At 37.6% G+C, this 19,088-nt stretch overlaps 2 protein-coding genes across 4 annotated transcripts in view; one reads left to right on the top strand and one right to left on the bottom strand.

Moving 5' to 3' along the window:
• The first annotated feature begins 8,704 nt into the window (after positions 1-8,704).
• Positions 8,705-11,007, top strand: LOC117225179 (uncharacterized). Its single transcript, XM_033478512.2, has 2 exons — positions 8,705-8,722; positions 8,800-11,007. Exons 1-2 carry the CDS (start codon positions 8,705-8,707, stop codon positions 11,005-11,007), a joined length of 2,226 nt encoding a protein of 741 aa, XP_033334403.2.
• Positions 11,008-11,566: 559 nt separating this feature from the next.
• The window catches only part of LOC117225178 (uncharacterized), a 43,199-nt gene continuing 35,677 nt past the window's right edge, over positions 11,567-19,088 (bottom strand). For 2 of the 3 annotated variants that reach the window (XM_033478510.2, XM_033478509.2), the window contains exons 2-6: positions 18,765-19,002; positions 16,953-17,104; positions 15,328-15,890; positions 13,427-15,235; positions 11,567-12,759 (exon numbers count right to left, since the gene is read on the bottom strand). In XM_033478510.2, coding sequence (XP_033334401.2) covers positions 12,696-12,759; positions 13,427-15,235; positions 15,328-15,890; positions 16,953-17,104; positions 18,765-18,993 — 2,817 coding nt within the window. In that variant the 5' untranslated portion in view covers positions 18,994-19,002 and the 3' untranslated portion in view covers positions 11,567-12,695. Of the gene's footprint in view, positions 12,760-13,381; positions 15,236-15,327; positions 15,891-16,952; positions 17,105-18,764; positions 19,003-19,088 lie in introns of all 3 variants that reach the window. The other variant, XM_033478511.2, reaches the window with a different exon arrangement.

The following is a 19,088-nucleotide window of genomic DNA, read 5'->3' as shown; positions in this document are numbered from 1 at the left end:
ATGGTTCAGAAGATTCTTGGCCAAATCAAGTACACCATCTGGCATCCAACTGGTCGACAGCAAGTGCCAAACGTTATCGTTCTCGTTATAGTAATCGTTACAAAACTCTACAGTTCTTTGCCCTGGGACATTACACATGTATCTCTGCTGTCTCCCCTCCTCTATCCGAATGCTCTAACATCTAAATTTTCTATTATGTGAATAGAATGCCTGCCAATAATAGATAATACAAATTTTAAACGTAACGAGATTAAATAAAACTTTAATCAGTCATTTATATATTGAAAAATTGTAATTTAGTAATCAAAAGAGATGTAAAATTCACTAACATTTAAACGAATCAAATCAAATAAATCAAATTTCGTATCTGAAGATATCCGAAAAATTGTTTATATATTGTTACTTTATTAATTTTGATACGAGAAGTTTTATTTTTAGCCTCCTATATTCACTTTTGTACCAGCAATATCAAATCAAAGGCGAACATAGTTAAAATTGAATTTATGCTTCAATAAGAAGATAATTATTACCCAAGACTAGAGAGTATTTCAATTACATGTAGATCAATGTGATAGAATCTTTTAGGCTGAAAGTGAATATGTGAACCATTCAAAATAAAATTTGTGGTAAAAAAATTGAATGACCATGTCACAGTGATTCGATCAGCAAAGAAACACGTAATATGTGAATTGTGTGAATTTACGGATTAATATAATTATGTGAATTTATATTCAAACAAGAGTACGTAACAGGTAAACCTGGCATAAAATAAATGTGGGAATTTTGCAATTATCATAAATTTCAAGAGTGTATGTACTTGGAACTAATTGAACAAAAATAACAAAAAATCAGTAACCTATTAAAAAAAGCTAATTAATATTATAATAGCATGTTCTAGAGGTTATTTTAGTAGAAAACCGATGATCGATCGTCAATTGTTTTTGAGCGGAAGCCTTCGCGTAGGCTGGCAATAACAAAATTATCTATCACATCAACATGAAAAATTAACAAGATATTTAAAAAAATATTGAACTAACAAAAAGATGTTTCATGTTCAAAGTTGTGTACTTTTATGGATTTATGATAAAAAAAAAGAACAAGATGACCTTGAAATAACCTTGGAAACGATCACGCATTAAAAAACTAGTAGCGCTATCGTCTCACTTTATCTTTTTTAGATGACGTATTTACGATATTTTTTACAATCTCAACTTAAATGAGACACCCTGTATAGGCGCTCAGTAACAGTAGGTCATGTGGTACGGCTCGAACATAATAGGCGGCCAGTAAGCGTCGCTTTTTAAACGGGCCGGTAGTCTCGTGAATGAGAAAAATAAGTGGCAACGGGGCAGATTATTAAGGGTAAATACGTTTAGTGGACTTCTCCGACACCTTCGAACCGGCTGTGTATCACCCGGCGTTAACTTTAAGATAATATTGGTCCAGGGTTTCCTGCGAAGGGCCTCTTTGTTCCCAAGGGGGTTAAATAATTCCCATCGGTTCGATTTACGTCTTCCCGAAAAAACTACGATAAAAGCGCAGAGATTCGACGGGGCTAATATGTATAGCTATCCGCTGCAGAATAAAATCCCATTAAAGAGTCGCGGAGGCACAAGGGGACAGCAATAACACGCGCAATGTTGTACTGATGGGGCTCGGGCAGCGATGGTCGTCGGAGCAACGGCCGAAAAAAATGAGTGCTCGCCCGCGGAAGATCGAGTTAATATTCAGCCTGGTTTATCCATAAACTTCGGTTAACTGCACGTAACTGCACGTCTGAAACACGCTTTGATATCTTCACGAGCCTACCCTATATAAGATCGTGCCCGGGCCAGGCATTTTCTACCGAGCCGAACCCATTTCAAATGGGAACATTCGAGTTCACGACACGTCGACGTTAATCGCCGTTTCTCGGTATCTTTGATCGTAATGGAAGTTTACGAGGGGACCGTGGTCCGCGATACCGGGCAGGACCTCTGTGACACATTTGAATGACGCCCATCAACCTGCGCCGGACCGGTATGTCTAGGATGGAGGATGATACGTTCCGCGGTCTATGGTGTATGTCTCATGCGATCGATTACACCATCTTCTCGTGGACCGGCTTGCTAAATTTCGGGAAGTTCTGCAGCCAAATACGAAAACACTAAACAGTCTCTATACCGGTTCAAAGACTGAGCTTCAAACACAACCAGTAATTTATGAAAGTGGCGAGTCATTCAGTGACTTATTCTGTGTGAACGCTAGGATTTAGTTGAGTAGGTTACTAAACCAATTTAGTCGACTAAGTTACTAAACCAATTTAGTCAAGTATAGATTATAGATAATTCGGAATGCCAGTGTAGTCATTCTAATCAAGACAGTAATCATATAGTAGGGTAGTGGAGCCCGTTACTACGGGGTGACCAATTGCTGTGCCTTTCATTTGTTTTTGAGCATAATTAACTAACGCAGCAATTTGTCATCCCACGGTAACCAGCTTCACTACCCTGTGGCAATGTGAGCTTTTCCGCATGCGGCATACTATTCTAATTGAACGTTTGCGGAAAATTTATTTACCCTTCAGTATGGAAATTAGAGATCATGGTTTTGAATGTGTATTGCATATACACGTGTATCCGTGTACACGCGTATAGATCCGTGTATCAACATCCATGTATTTCAATACACGTATACACGTGTAACCGTGTACCGCTAATACTTTTTATTTTACGCAATTATTTTGCATAGAATAAAATACCTGCATTTTCAAGTATTTATTTTTTAAGTATGCAAATAGTTTGAGGAAAAATATTATTTTCCGAGGTCGGCTGATACAGTAACATGCATGTTGAATTATTTATTAAAATACATGAGTACACGTGTACCGAAATACGAGTGTATACGTACATACATCGAAATACACGTGTACATGTACAATATATTGAAAAACACACGGATTTTGATACACGTGTGTTAAAAATGACACTGATCAAAACACGTGTACACATGAAAATAAGATACACGTGAAGTAGAGAACTTTAATGGAAATGTTCATTGCTTCCCCGAATGTTAACCCTCTATGGGTCGAATTTTTTTCTTAAATCTAAAGAAATTTATGCAATGGAAAATCAACAATTATAAACCTACGTATGCAAAATTAAATTATTTGATAAAATGTCGATATACAGGGTGTCCCAAAATTATTGTACAAGCGAGAAATGAGAGAGCGGAACTGGGCTTCGACCGCTCGTTGGCTCATTAGTCACTGTTTTTCGTTATTAAATCGTAAACGAAGCCGCGAATTGTATTTTCACTAAGGAAAAAGTTACTTCAAATGAACACAGGAACCCCTCATTTCCCGCTTGTACAATAATTTGTTGACACAACATTTGTTGACTGTATTAGCATGTGACCTGAAAGTTACCCGGACCCATTGAGAGTTAAGATGTGTTTACTGTGCCTTGCTCAGAAGAAGTTTGCCGTTAGACAGAAGGACAAGAGGGGCATTCCACTCGCTTCGTCTGAAATGCACGTCCGTACATAGTCCCCACTTTCCTATGACACTACCGAAACCACTTCTATTGCGTGTAGCATTTGGTCGACCACGGGGGAGCGAGACGCTGCGACGATAATCGGGAGGCATAGCCCTCGACATCGCCGTTTTGCGTGCACTTAGGACTAATAGGAAGGAATCAATTTCTTGTCGGTTAAATACTAAATTTCCTAAAAACCTTGACATAACTTTTATACGAAACATTTTTTTGTCAGACCATAGGAAGGGTCTGAAAAATCATGGGGACTGATTTGTGACTCACCCTGTATATATATATATATATAATAATAATGATGACAATTCAGAACTTGAAACCCATCTATTTGAACCACGGATAAATCGTAATTTAAATCTGATGGTCTGGTAGAAGAGTAATTTTAAAAAACATTAAAAAATTATCAAATGTGACAAAGAGATATATTTAAGCATTCCAGTTACATTTGTTAGTGAAATGTTGATCTATTAATATTTTTATATCAACATTAAAATGTAATGCAAAAAATAGTGACCATACAGAATTTAAGAATCATTATCGATAATTAAGAATCATTTCTGTCAATAAGGGAAATCCTACTTCTGCGATGGCGTTAGAATGGGTAAGGATCGGTCTTACACTTTGCTCACCGGACTTCTTCTGAGCAATGTATAGTACGTATCATTTCATTTCTTAAGAAGTCGTGGGCCTGGTTACCAAATTTGAATGCGAGATTCCAGATTGGTAGAGCGGGGGCAAGTAGTTTGGCAGAGCGAGGCTCACTGCCTCTACTCCTGCGGTGAAGTCGGAGCTACTCAAAATCACTCGACCAGCTGAAGGGTGTCCCCATTGTATTTCCGTTCGCTGCCGTGTTTGCATCGCGTCACGTTGCGTCCGTAGCTAAGACATGCAGTAAATACAATAGGGACACCCTCCAGCTCTCCGAGTATCTCCGACTGCGCCGCACGAGGCGAGGCAGTGAGCGTCGTCCCGCCATAATAATACATACTTGCCCCCACTCTACTAATCTAGAATCTCGCACCGAAACCTGGCAACCAGGCCCACGACTCACTAATAGCAAATTGAAGCTATAGTAATTTAGTCAGTTATTTTGTGTGCGATCAGTAAGATTTAATCTAGTAGGTTATTAATGAAATTTGGTCGAATTTCGAGATTCGTTCCAATGAATCAACTGTACTAATCGAAATACTTCTCCATTTACTAAACTTTTTATTAGTAAATAGCTACTCGTCGCTCCACAGAATTACAAACCGTATCTGAGCAGGGCTGTAAAATAGTTCAAATACGGTTAGGAATTTAGTAGAATGATGAGAAATTTAGAAACTTATTGTACACGAACGCTAGGATTTAGTAGTAGGATCGAGTAGCTTATTAAAAAGATTTAATCAAGCTGATCAACTTGATCATTTCTATGGATCAACTGTACCAATCAGGACACTTCTCTATGTACTACATGTGTATACTGTTTAGTAGTGAGAAGCTACTCGTCACTCTATTCAATTACTGGCCGCATCCGAACCGGCCTTATCAAAATATGCATGCATTCTGTATAAATAACTGCAATTACTCAAGCTAGTAATCAGTTTAATCATTGACGGTTCATTCTCACGATTGTAGTTACAGCATAAATAAATTTAAATCCGCGCAGTGTATACCATAAAATATGGTATATATAAATAAATAAATATGTGAACCGCTAAAAAAAAAAACGTTATGCTTAACGTAAACTGGCTAAAAATTATATCGACCTCTTTCCGTTGCTGTATTCAGGAATAATACTTGCGGTAGCCTCGTATTCGACAGAAACAAAAGGAAATGACTCTCTTCCTGACCATCTGGACTACGGAAACTTTAGTTATGCGAATGCGAAGGATAATGGTTGCGTGATCTCTGCAGGAGTTCCGAGTTCGACGTCAGACGCCTTATGTTCTCCCATACCAATGATTGTAGAGTAGAGCTAACACAAAACTTGCGCCGCAAAACAAATTGGCGGACTACGGCGTTTTATTTCCACTACGCTAGCTCGGTCATCTGTTTCACACTCGTTCTTCTGTCATCTCCGTTTTTCGATGCTTATTTTTTGGAGAATTTCGAGGCCTGTCGACCTCTTTTTCCTTGTTGAAGCTATGCACTTAAAGCTGTTCGCGGACTGTGTTATAGTTGCACGATCGCCAGATCGCTGTAAACATTTTTATCCAGGTAAGAAGTTCACCAAGTATTAACACTATGCTTTGCCAAAGGATACCTTTTAAAATTTTAATGCCGAACCTAGCAAACACACTAAAACTGCATAACAATGCAAATTTCTTCTGATAAAATAGATTTCAAAACTTGCTGGTCCACTTTTCGTAACAAATTTAAACATTAAAAATTAATTTATAAAAATTAGACTTGAACAGTAGTTTATTTTTCTCGTTATAGGGCTTCATTGTTTTAATAATTTTGTTTTATTATTAAAGCAATTTAGAAATTATTTATGTACAGTTTAAAAATATTTCAAAAAATAATAAAGTCGATACTATTTTAGTTCATTGCTTGTCTTCTAAAACAATAACTACAAGGAATACTGTTCTACGTAATTTCAGTTCCTTCAAATTTACGAATACAAATATTAATTTATATAAATATTCATAATCAAGTAATTGGTAATAATTTGAAGATATAATTTATGCATTAAGATTTGTTATTTTACTCTAGCTCATCGTTTATTAGTTTTCAGGTATTTGAAGTGTTTATATAAAAAATGGAATATTTTCCAATTATTCGTTTCAAAAATTGATGATTTTCCAATTACTCGTACCAAAAATGGAGGATTTTCCAATTATTTGTGGCAAAAATGCAAGGTTCTTGAAAATAATGTAACCAGTATTAGCGTAAATCTAATTATCACGCGCCGATTCGCAACGTCAGCAAACGAGAGAAAGAAGGAACTGAAATGGAAGATAAAAAAGACAAGAAAACTTATAATTACCGAGCTCTCATACGCGATTAATCATACAAATAACAGGTTCGAGAATAAAAATCGCATTAACCCACCTGTCCGCCGATAAGTTTGCACAAGAAGATTAACGAGCCCCATCGTCGGTGTTCAGTGAAAGTGCACGCGCATTCCAATTTGTCGCAGCGTTTCAGATCAATATGCTGTTACATTAGCAGAGTTTTACGCCCTCGTCGTTACAAAGAAATGAAAACAGAGAAAGAAGGAACGGAAATTGAACCGTGATTTGCGACACAGGGCAGGTGCTGTTGCGATATATTATCCACTGTTTCACTGGAGAAAGATACAATTTTCGTTAAACATGCATGTGTATACATATGTATGTACATAACTACAACGATAGTCATAGAAATCGCTTTAGAAAGTAACCGTCTGCGTTTTTAAAGTACCGTTGCATCAGATTATGTAAAACTATTAAAAGATCATGCTACACGATTCAGTGTAAAATACATATACCTAAACGTTCAACGAATTATATTATTACTTTGTTTGAATTCCAATTGTACAGTTTTATTTGCGGGTAGTGTGCACTATATCTCACGCATATAAAACCATGGTAATTTTTTTGTCCTACACAATCAGTCACCGAAGTATGCGAAAAGCTGGATACAATAACTGCGACGTAAATCAGACAATTATTTTTAAAATAATATATTCACATATAGTTTGAGTAGTATTTTCATTTATTTTATTGTCTATCTATTTATATACGTGTATATTTAATACTATGTATTCAGATCATCTCATTTCAGTAAACTAATAAATAGACTACGGATCTCTGTGCAAAATAAAAATTGTCTGCGTCAATTGCAAGACAGGAGCCAAGTGCAACATTTTTCCTTTCTTAAATAATTTTAATAAGTTGGAATTAATAGTCTTTAATCTTTTCAATATATTATGTTTCACCTATGCTAATAAAACATTAATCAAATGTAACTTGATATTAACTAAAATAACTGTATTCATCGATACAAATAAGTATTTCGTGACAGATGCCCATTGCACTTCTCTATACAGAATGAATCATCGTAAAATAATCATCAGATTCGGTTTGCTTAGGTAATCAGAAAGTACGCGCCTTGATGCTAAATCTGAAGGATGAACGATGTTCTCGTAATTTCTAGTGTGAAATGTGTTTTTACAACGATCAGTTAGACCAAGTGATTGATGATCATGACTTTTCATTGTATTGGAAATTGCGAATATCACGACAGTTTGTAATATAATGTTTTGCAGATTCTTGAAATTTTCTGATAAATAGTTACATACGGAGAGAACGTGATTAGCAAGAAGTCGTATAACATAGTACTTAATGTTCTATAAAGTACTATAACGTATGTATGTACTTAATTTTGCACCCAGTAGAGAAAACGATATAATTTATGATAAAATAAACGATAGAATAGCTCGTGAACATGAATGATAAGAAAACGTCTTTACATTTACTTTGTAGCGTAATGTTATGGAACAAAGTAAATATGTAGATATTTACATAAGCTGTAAGTTTCGTAAAACAGTAATCGACCAAAATACAAATAAAATCGATATGAAATATTGAAATATGAGCAATTTTGTTGTCCATTGTTGCCACATATGAACGATTACGTGATAAATCGTTTTAAATATGTAGTTTCGAAAAGATAAGAAGACTATGTAAATATCATAAAAATTAATGTAGTAGCTATGAAGCTGCTAAAATTTGTAGAAAGATAAGTAACATTAAGGACATCTACTTGCATTGCCATTTCTAACATATATGACCAGCGTAGCAGCCAACGTGTTTCTACAAGCACCTAATTATGTCAACATTATAAACAATTAGATATGCAAGTGTTATTTATGGTTTACGGTTAAATTATGCGCGCTACGATGCGACCGTAACAAAACGACATTTCCGTTCATCGTTGCCACATAACGAGGTCTCTTCGTGTACGACGCAATGAGTAGCAAGGAAAGAATCACCCTTCTCGAGGAGTGTAATCATAGTGGGTCTAATAGCCCTCTGTGCAACCGGGAGCGAAACAATTTAATATCCTGCAAGCGGTGAGTTTGTTTGGTGAAACACATTGTGAAATGAGTGCGGTTTTGTGAAAAGCACGCGACACGGGAGTTGCCATGGAAAGTGTCCGTATAAAAGGCGTTGTCAGTTTGTTTTACCGGTAGACGTCAGTTGATTATGCGGCCATTAGAATGGGTACGTAGATTCTCTTTCAAGTTCGACGAATTCGCTATTCGCAAAGAAATTAGTTATTGCTTATTCACCGTATGCAGTTGGAGATATTGTTGCTGTTCAATTACGTCGCTGGACAAGCCCGACAATCAGTCCGGCAAGCGGGATACGTTTACGACATACCAAATGTACCGTTTTCATTACCAAGTCCTAATTATAATCCGCAAACCTACCAAGCCAATCCCACTCCACCCCCAACAGACGCGCCTTCGTACTTACCACCACCGGTATCGCCTTCACCCACACCCCCATCTCCGTCCCCAAAATATAGTTATCCAACACCATCGACACCTCTTCCAACACCACCACCGCAACCGACCTATGGCACTCCACTACCACCTCCTCCTCCACCACCCCCGCCACCACCATCTCCTCCACCACCACCCCCGCCACCACCATCTCCTCCTCCACCACCGCCGCCGCCTTCAACACCAGCACCAACATATTTACCACCATTCGGTCAAGTGGGACTGCAACAAGGTTTTCAAGGACCTGGCGCCTTTGCAACGAGTACAGCATCAACGATACCCACTGGAGCAGTGAAGATAAGTGGTCCATTAATCGCGGGAAATGGAAATTATCCTACCGCTACGACCGCCGCGCCATTTCCATCGTACAATTCGAGGATCCCTACCACATCGTCGAATTATAATTATCCATCTACAACTCCAAGCTACTCGTCAACTGCCTCAGCATTTAGTTATTCATCCACGCCTTCCACTCCGAGTTATAATAATGCACCCGTTAAAATAAGTTTGCCGACACTTGCTTATCCGCAAACAACACCAAGGCCTGCACCACAACCTAGTTATCCCTCGCAACAACCAAGCTACCCTACTCCGCAACCTAATTATCCTCCTCCACAACCGATGTACCCCCCACAGCGACCAAGTTATCCCGCACCGCAACCTAATTATCCTCCTCCACAGCCCAAATATCCTCCTCTGCAACCCAGTTACCCCGCGCCACAACCTAATTATCCTCGTCCACAGTCTACGTATCCTCCTCAGCAACCGAACTATCCCGCACCGCAACCTAGTTATCCCGCACCACAACCTAGTTATCCTTCTCCGCAACCTAAATATCCTCCTCAGCAACCGAGTTACCCAGCACCACAACCTAGCTATCCTCCTCCACAACCTAAGTATCCACCACAGCAGCCGAGTTATCCCGCTCCACAACCTAGCTATCCCCCTCCACAGCCTAAGTATCCGCCACAACAGCCGAGTTATCCTTCACCGCAACCTAAATATCCTCCTCAGCAACCGAGTTATCCTGCACCACAACCTAGCTATCCTGCACCACAACCTAGCTATCCTTCTCCACAACCTAAATATCCTCCCCAACAACCAAGTTATCCCGCACCGCAACCCAATTATCCTCCTCCACAACCTAAATATCCTCCGCAACAACCAAATTATCCTGCACCGCAACCCAATTATCCTCCTCCACAACCTAAATATCCTCCGCAACAACCAAGTTATCCCGCACCGCAACCCAATTATCCTCCTCCACAACCTAAATATCCTCCCCAACAACCAAGTTATCCCGCACCACAACCCAATTATCCTCCTCCACAACCTAAATATCCTCCGCAACAACCAAGTTATCCCTCACCGCAACCCAATTATCCTCCTTCACAACCTAAGTATCCTCCTCAGCAGCCAAGTTATCCTGCACCGCAACCCAATTATCCTGCACCGCAGCCCAGTTATCCTCCACCACAACCTAAGTATCCTCCGCAGCAACCGAGTTATCCCGCTCCACAACCAAGCTATCCTGCCCCAACTCCTAAACCAAGTTACCCATCTCCATCTCCTCAACCGAATTATCCTCCGCAAACTCCCAAGCCGAACTATCCACCTCCACAACCTAAATATCCCCCTCAACAACCAAGCTATCCAGCGCCGCAGCCTAATTATCCTCCGACAACTCCCAAACCAACTTACGGTGTTCCCGTTTCTCAACCCAGTTATCCTGCTCCAGCACCAACACCAAGTTTCCCGTCTCTACCATACCAACCTTCATACCCTTCTCCTAAACCGAGCTACCCTGCACCATCTCCGCAGCCTAACTATCCCATGCCTCGGCCAACATATCCCGCTCCCGCTCCAAATGTGAATTATCCTGCACCACAACCTCAACCTAATTATCTTTCTCCGGTACAAAAGGTAGTAAATATGTACAATTATCCCTCACAGAATGAGGGTTTCGCAGGTCAACAAAATATGATATACCTTCCACCTTAAATATCTATCTCTCACAGCAACAGTAATTGCAATGAACATATGCTGAAACAAGAAATCATAACCTGCGAACAATCTGTAGCAGTGAACAAGAACTACTGATCCTATTGTTTGAAATTAATGTAATTTTATTAGAATGACTTAAATTGCAAATATATATATTTTTTATATAATGAACATTTTATGTTCAGAAATATTCCATTGTATTCAACGAGCAAATAGTTTGTAATTAATCGTTTATTTCTGGAATTATTCAGGAAGGCAATGGAAATTATTTAGTAAAAATACATTTCATATAATTTAGTGCAGAAGAATTTAAACTACTCGTGTAGGAAGTAGAAATGTATTAGATTTGCAGCTCAAAGTAATTTAAAAATTGGAAAATGTGTTAATAACGCAATGTAGTCAACCATTGCACAACTATAGTTTTAATAAAAATTTTGTCGCAAAAAGATGCAAAATACTTGTGTAGCTCAAATTTCTTTTTGCATATTACAAATTTCCTAGCGGCCGAGTCAACAAACATGTATATAATAATATCTAACTTGACACAGAAAGCAAATTAACCGTATACATTCTTTTATTAACAAAACCAGGTTTATTTTAAATACAGTTTGTACGATACCAGCTAATGCGACTACAATGAATATCACAGCATTTCTCAGGTAGACATTCTAAATGTCAGTCTCAGTAGCTTAAACGGGAAATTATAAGTCAACTAAGTACTATGCTTATAACTAATTGAGTAGTGAGTAAAGGATGAGTACTCAACCTAGATAATCATATCTGCTCCGCATTTCGCTTTGTATAGCACGTATTAAACAAAAAGAATATGTTTCGAGACAAAACATACGTTAAATCCGCGCTACACTAAATTAAACAGCCATAATCCAACGTGTTAGCGTTCTACATCTAACGGGATATGACTATATACAATTTCCTTATAGTTACTATTGTTACACTTATGATCAATAATGATCTGCTTACGCTACAATACAAAAACGCATTCGAACCAAATAAGTCTTTCTAGATAAAAACTAGAAACAAACCATTTAACTTATGACACTTACACAAAATATAATATATTAATCGCGACCAAAACATGCATTTTATTTACTCTTAAAATGACCTATATTGCAATCAAATTAAATTATCATGAAAAAAATTCGATTTGTTAAGTAGAATATAATTAAGAATTAATTACTGTAGGTCTCAATTATCAAATGAAACTTACATGTTGCCCGCGAAATAATTAATCTCATTAGTCTGAAGCAGAAATTACAGGAATACTCACATCTTCTCTTTAGTTAAAAATATGGTTAACCGATATCACAATTACTGTCACAAAAAGAAACAGTTTCTATAAAAGAAGCTTGAACATTCAATTTATATGCGTGACACGTTGGTTACGTATTATTCATTAAATCTTTTTCTATAGTATGACGAAACATTATATATATACATTTGCATCGAAGAAAAATTGAATCATTCGAGATTACTATCGTCATGTAATAACTGAATATTTATGATGCACATGTTTATAAATTATAATAACACTCTGATTTATACATGTACATAACATACAACTTTTACAAAAACAGATTCGATTCGTTTGTTAAAAACCTAATACAGGTAGTGTAGATTTTTTCAATTACGGGTGAATTTGATTTATCTGATTCAGCTTGGTCTTTTTATTCGTCTCCGGTTTCCGATAATTTGTCCAGACAATCGTAAGATTTCGATTGAATGATGTATCTGCAACAATAATAGTTTTATATTATAAATTAAAATAATATATATTTAGTAGAAAAATTGTGATTAATTTAAGTAACATGTTAAATAACTATTCGGTTCTTTTCATCATTTGGAATATTCCGGAGCTCTTATTATTCAATATTGTAAATAAATGTATAAGATATTTATTCTATATAATCGCATAAATCACAATTTACATGAAACATTTTACATATCAATATTCCCATTGAATTATTAATAAATGATTTAAAAATAATTTAACGTGTGTTTTAAGATTTCCATGATTTACAGAACCTAAAGAACCGTGGTTTACCCCAAAGCAAAGCTCTGTTAGATATTATGCTTGCGCTAATTGAGACCCATAGTCGACAAGTGATGTATGCTATTGCTTAACATTAAATATTTAGAGTAAACTACCATTTTCGGAAATACATTGTTTTCTGTAACTATACAATCATATTTTTCGTTTGTGAATATCCACTTCTGCTATACATTCTGATTCTGATATACAGACTGAGACTAAATTTTAATTTCCATAAGATTGTACAAAGTGACTCACATCGCGTATCGACTAAACAGATTTGTTAAAATGTTTCTAATAAAGCAAAGCACCAAAACTAACCCAGAGTATTATAACCATCAATACTATTATCGCCTGTAACTCAACCGTTTGTGCGTTGGGTCTCGTCGACCCACGTGGAGGATCATTTTCCCAGCTTTTGCAGCTTTGAATGTTTGCAAAGCTTTTGCGTGCGTCAGTCCATCCATGGATGATCCATTGATCGCCAAAATCTCATCCCCAACTTTAAGAGTGCCATCTTCGGCCGCTTGGCCACCAGCCATGATATCCTTCACAAAAATACCCATGGATCCTTTATTACTATCCGATCCTCCAACGATCGAGAACCCCAATTTTTTCCCGGAGCCCTTTTCCAGTGTAATGGTCAACAAGTCCATCGAGAGACTAGTCGCCCTTCTCGGACAGGAAACCGGATTCGTGCTACGTTTCCGCACCACCTGGAACTTTCTCATACCAGTCATCTTTTGGTCCGATTCCTTTTTTAGTTCACAATCGCTATCGATTCGCTCCATCACGTTCGAAGATGAACTATTTCCGTCCTTCATCAGTGCTCCGACGATCGTGCACTTGGACGGACCTTCCTGCGTGATAGTTTTGACAGACGCAGGTATATCTACGAGTTTCTCTTCCTTCAGTGTCCACACTTCGGAGTCGCTTCGAGTCCGGACCAATATATCACCCCACGTATCACCCAATTCCTCCCCGAATGTGAAAGTTGGTTCCCTTGCGATTTGCAACTCCACGGTTCCTATGCAGGCGTGCAGCGCTCTTCTAGCTTCCGCGATTGACATGCCGCGCAACCTACGCCCGCAAACGCGTACAATTTCATCGCCGATTCTGAATTGCTTTGACTTCGCTGCTTCCCCGCTTGTGTCCATCTTCGAGATTACATAAAATGGTCTTACGGCTTCTCGTCTTTCCACGGATATACCGAGACTTCCCGGCTTGTCGATAGAAAGTTTCATCGTCTTCAATTCTCGACGGATGAGAGTTTTCGCTGGCGTGGGAGGAACTTGCTTGTTTTGCGCGGGTCTCTTCACTTTATTACTGACAGTGGCTATGTCATCCCGTTCCATGGTTGACCGCGACCTCTTCGGGCTGTAATATTGCAGCGGATCGGTCGAGACCGTTGCACAGATTTTCGATGCCGGTGGACTGTCCTTGCACGGAGAGGCTGCATTGTCCAACAAAATAAGATTGCTAGGACTCCTGTACTTGCCAGATTTCAATGGTATGTGAGACCTGGTTACTTTCTGTGGTTTCTGTATCTTTACTGTTTGCGAAAATGACATCGACGGTTCGGATTTAGGAAGTGTTCCTTTCTCTGGTATCCTAGACAGTTCACTGTTTTCAGTCGGAGAAGTTTTAGATTCTTCGAGATTATTACTCGTCGAAAATGGATGTGACGTAGATGTTTTTGAAAGACCAGTATTGCATTTTGTTAAAGTGTTATCATACTTCGGATACTGCGTAGCGTAGTTCATCTGGAATTCTGCGAATCCTTCGAAAGTTTCCTCGTCGCAACTATCCGTGTCATCTCCGTCCGAGATCAGTGCAGTCATGTTCGTTCTTGTGGATTCGTTTGAGATGCTCTTATCAAGAACCACAGTTTCGTCGAGACGGGAAGTACCTGTCTCGATTTCATCGGCTCCCGCCTCCGCTTCTGTATTACATGGTGTATTCATTGGTAATGACAAATCAATTCCATGGTAATCGTCGGATGTTATGGAGAAGCTACGGGGTTTCAACATTGGCGGTACAGACTTCTCGCTATCCGGAGAATCTGCTCCAGCTCGAGTACTGTCCGAATCATAACCGCTTTCATCGCAGCCTAGTCGCAAGTTGTTCAACAGATCTTCCAACCCTGTTGCTGGCCTGGGTCTTGATGCGTCGGTTCTGTAAATGAGAGCAAATATGTTTACACAATGAAATGATATTGTTTTCGGATGTGGCCAAGCAAACAATGCCAAAAACAAATAAATTCTTACTTATCGCATTCACTGCTGCCGGTTGTTCGAATATTGAACAAGTTCTTCTTAATATTATTGAATTGAGTGTTAAGGAACTCTTTCGTTTGCGTCGATACGCTACTTTTACTGCCGTCCGACGTTAGCTGACTAGTTCGTTTCGGACTGACGCTCCGCTTAGCCTTGTCTAAAGTTTCTTTCGCTAACGCCGATCCTTCTTGCGTCTTCAGTATATCCTGGTTCTTCAAAATATAATCCAAAACGCGTTGTTGCTCCTGGAGATCATGTATACTGCGACTCAGATGCTTCTTCTTTTCGTAAAGAAGAGTACCGCGGTCTAGCTGACTGTCATCCGAACTGATTCGGAAGGGTGTCTTCTTCAATGCTCCCTCGCTCAGAGCCTTTTCCATTGGGTAATGACTGATGCCAGCGATATCCTCCTCTTGAATCGTTACGCTTCTTGACGACACGTCACCACCTAGGAAATTATTACTTCGTTCGCTACTCCTGAATAAGTTTCGCAAGGATTCCACTCTGGAGATTCTCTTTGGCTTAGGTGGTTCTAGCGAAGATACACTCACGCCCTGGAATCAAGATATTGTTGTAGATAAAAATAGGGGAATAATACTTTACAGTTGATAGGGCGAATCATATATGGGTGACAAAATTTTATGTTATTAAACTTGAAATTCAGTTTTGATTACAGTGTACTACACTGAGTGTAGTTAACTTCTATGGACACTGGTGTGGTAGCCAACATGTTAAAAAAGATGCACAACTTTGTGATGCTAGATATTTTTTACTCAACTATCACTGAATTATTCTATCTATATATATATATATATATCTATAATTATTCTATTTCTATTATTCTATTCTAACTATTCTCTAATTTTCATTGTAATACACACCTTTGATTGCTTGGCTAGAGGCATAATTCGCTACATAAAAAGAAACTGGAAAGCTGTAAAAAGCTTTTGAGCGTTCTATTTTTAACGCGAATATACGCAAAAACTTGTGTATTCATTGTGTAGTACAATAATCAGCCTATCACCTAAAAAAGAATTCAAGTCATTTGGTCCAATTTTTAAAAAGTTATTCCTCTTTAAACGATGTCTGAATATATTATAGAGAGTAACTATATTATTAGCTTAATCAGATATGATATAGATCGGTGGTTATTGACCTTTGATCCAAGCACGGTTTAGCAATTTTCTGTCGATCCGCAATAAACTTCAATTAACAGTTAAAATCTTTAAATATTTTTACAAAAATAAGTTTAATAGTGGAACGAGGTATTTATGTTTACACTAATCCACATATGTATAAATGAATCATTTATTTAGAAAGTGGCCTAAAAGTTCATTTACTTTAAAATCTACATATTTTAGGATTTTGCGTTTTAATAAATTAAAAAATATTAGTAACTGATAACATGGTAATATAATGTTTTTGTGTTTCTAATGGTTATTGCATTCTAGAGGTTTTGCTGAAATTAAATTATTGTATATAACGAAGAAATGTAAATATTAAAATAGCTAGCTCGACGTTTTTGAAAAATGGACTCAGGCCACTTTCGAAATAAACGACACAAATATTGAAAACCATAATTGAAAGTCGCATAATCTTGAAAATTGGATATTTACTTTTTCTTTCTCGTCTGTAACATTATTGCCACAGTTTTTCCGATTCGGACTCCATCGTCTTCTTCGACCCGAAACTGAAAGTAACTCTGAACTATCCGATCTCTTCAGTTGATCCCATCTTCGACCTACTTTCCTTCCCCATGTTGAAATTCCTGCGAAATGGATGGGTAACATTAATTTTTGTCTCTCAATGGAACGAGTACAAACATTAGGGTCTCAACGAACGTTCTTGTGTCGAACAATTTGACGATTTACTTTTGTTAGTAGAATATTACATTTTTTTTGACAATCAATAATTACAATATTTCATTTTCTAAATGCTGAATACTATGTGAAACGGTCTCAACTTAGAGGAAAATAAAATCATTAATTGCAACACTGAATTTGAATAAAATAGGTGAATATAGTAATTCTGTGTAACATATGGCTGTACTTCAGAAAATAGGTCACACTCGATTAGGCTGAAATTTTGCGAATAATTTCATTCTTCATAAAAACGATGTTTGCCAGGAGAATTCTCCACGACTCGTAGTTTAAGGCCCAAAATTTTGCGAAGAATGTTTTTGACGTTTTAGTGTAATTTTTAAAAGTTCTATGCTTCGATATCGCTAAAATTCTGAAAACAGGTACTTCTTAGATAAAAACAATGTTTCCGAGACGAATTTTTGGCGATTTTCAGTTAAAATAGGCAATTTTTTGAAAAATGGATTACCAAAGTAATGTTACTTTCTGCGTTACCGATAGAGCCCTGTGCCGTTTGAATTAATTCGTGAAGGCATATCTTATAATTGATGAAACGAGATTGACTATAATTGATTATACGAGATAAGATACGAACGTGACTCGTTATTTTTATGTTTTGTTTATAAAACACGAGCCTCGCTTGATAAATAAAACTAACGATCAAATTTATTAAATAAGCTTTTTAATCCAAGTATTTTAATTTGGACAAGCTGCCGTAATAATCGAAATGGATTTTAGGATAAGACTAGTTATAATTTGTAGTATTGTACATATACACGGTCGGCCGGAATTCGTAGTACAATAGAGCAATGAATGATTCTGCGTGAAAAAATGAAAAAAAAATTTGGTATAACATTATTCGTTACGAATTATGCAGTAAACGGAGTGTTTCCATCATTCTTTGTCATAAATTCTATGTACTACATGGGCCTATGCCCGTTTATTAGTAAATAAACAAATAACTAAATAAATAAATTATCAATGTTTCTAAATATTGTCTCAAACGGATGCAACTGCGATAGAAGAATATAAAACTAAATCCTTTACAAAGATAAACAAACTTTAAAATCGATTTTTTCGAAAACAGAGCCTCGGATAAAAAATGTTCTTATTTTTTCACATAGAATCACTCCGAATCAGCATTTAGAATCAATCCGTGCTCGGTTATGCTACGAATTTCGGCCCACCCTGCATAGTATAATAAAAGCCTCACACCGTTCCTCAAAATGAGCTTTTGTTCTTAAGATATTTCACTTGAAAGTTTTATTATAAGTATAGGCAATGTTGACCATAGACACTTTGTTAGTCGCACGTATCTACGCTTCTGATAATGTTTTCATTGCAACAAATCTAAAACTGCCCGCGACTTTCTTCTATAAATAAATTTTCTATTGAAATTCTATTAAAAATCTATTACAGTTTAAAATTTATTAGCGTACAGGAAAGAAAACTGAAAATGTCAATGAATCGTTTTCGAAGTCTTTACAAATTGATTTTCTAGATCAATCTTTGATCTGTACATGTTCGATTTTATTTTATACATGCACGTGTTTATTAAAAAAACACTACCTTTGCGATTGGCGATGCATGTCTGCGACGAAGATGATATCTGAGGATCGCAAGCTACTTCTTTGGTGGAAGTTCGTTCCGATCCGTCAGTCTCGTCTTGATCTTTCTTTCTTGTTCGGTCAGAATCCTCAACGACTATTGCCGGAGGCGCCGTTCCATCTTGTGATAACGGTGTTGCCGAAACTAGCTGCGGACTGGTATCAGAGGACTGCCGTTTGAACAGACGCATCGCGATAACCTGGAAGGCGAATGGTAACGCAGTGATCATAAAATGGATGTCTTAAGAAAAAAAGTGAATGAGAATTAATGATTCTTTCTGTCAAC

The sequence above is a fragment of the Megalopta genalis genome, chromosome 17, assembly GCF_051020955.1.
Source record: "Megalopta genalis isolate 19385.01 chromosome 17, iyMegGena1_principal, whole genome shotgun sequence".
In the NCBI taxonomy this organism is placed as follows: domain Eukaryota; kingdom Metazoa; phylum Arthropoda; class Insecta; order Hymenoptera; family Halictidae; genus Megalopta; species Megalopta genalis.
Note: the sequence above shows the minus strand (reverse complement) of the source record. Positions and strands in the feature narration are given on the sequence as shown.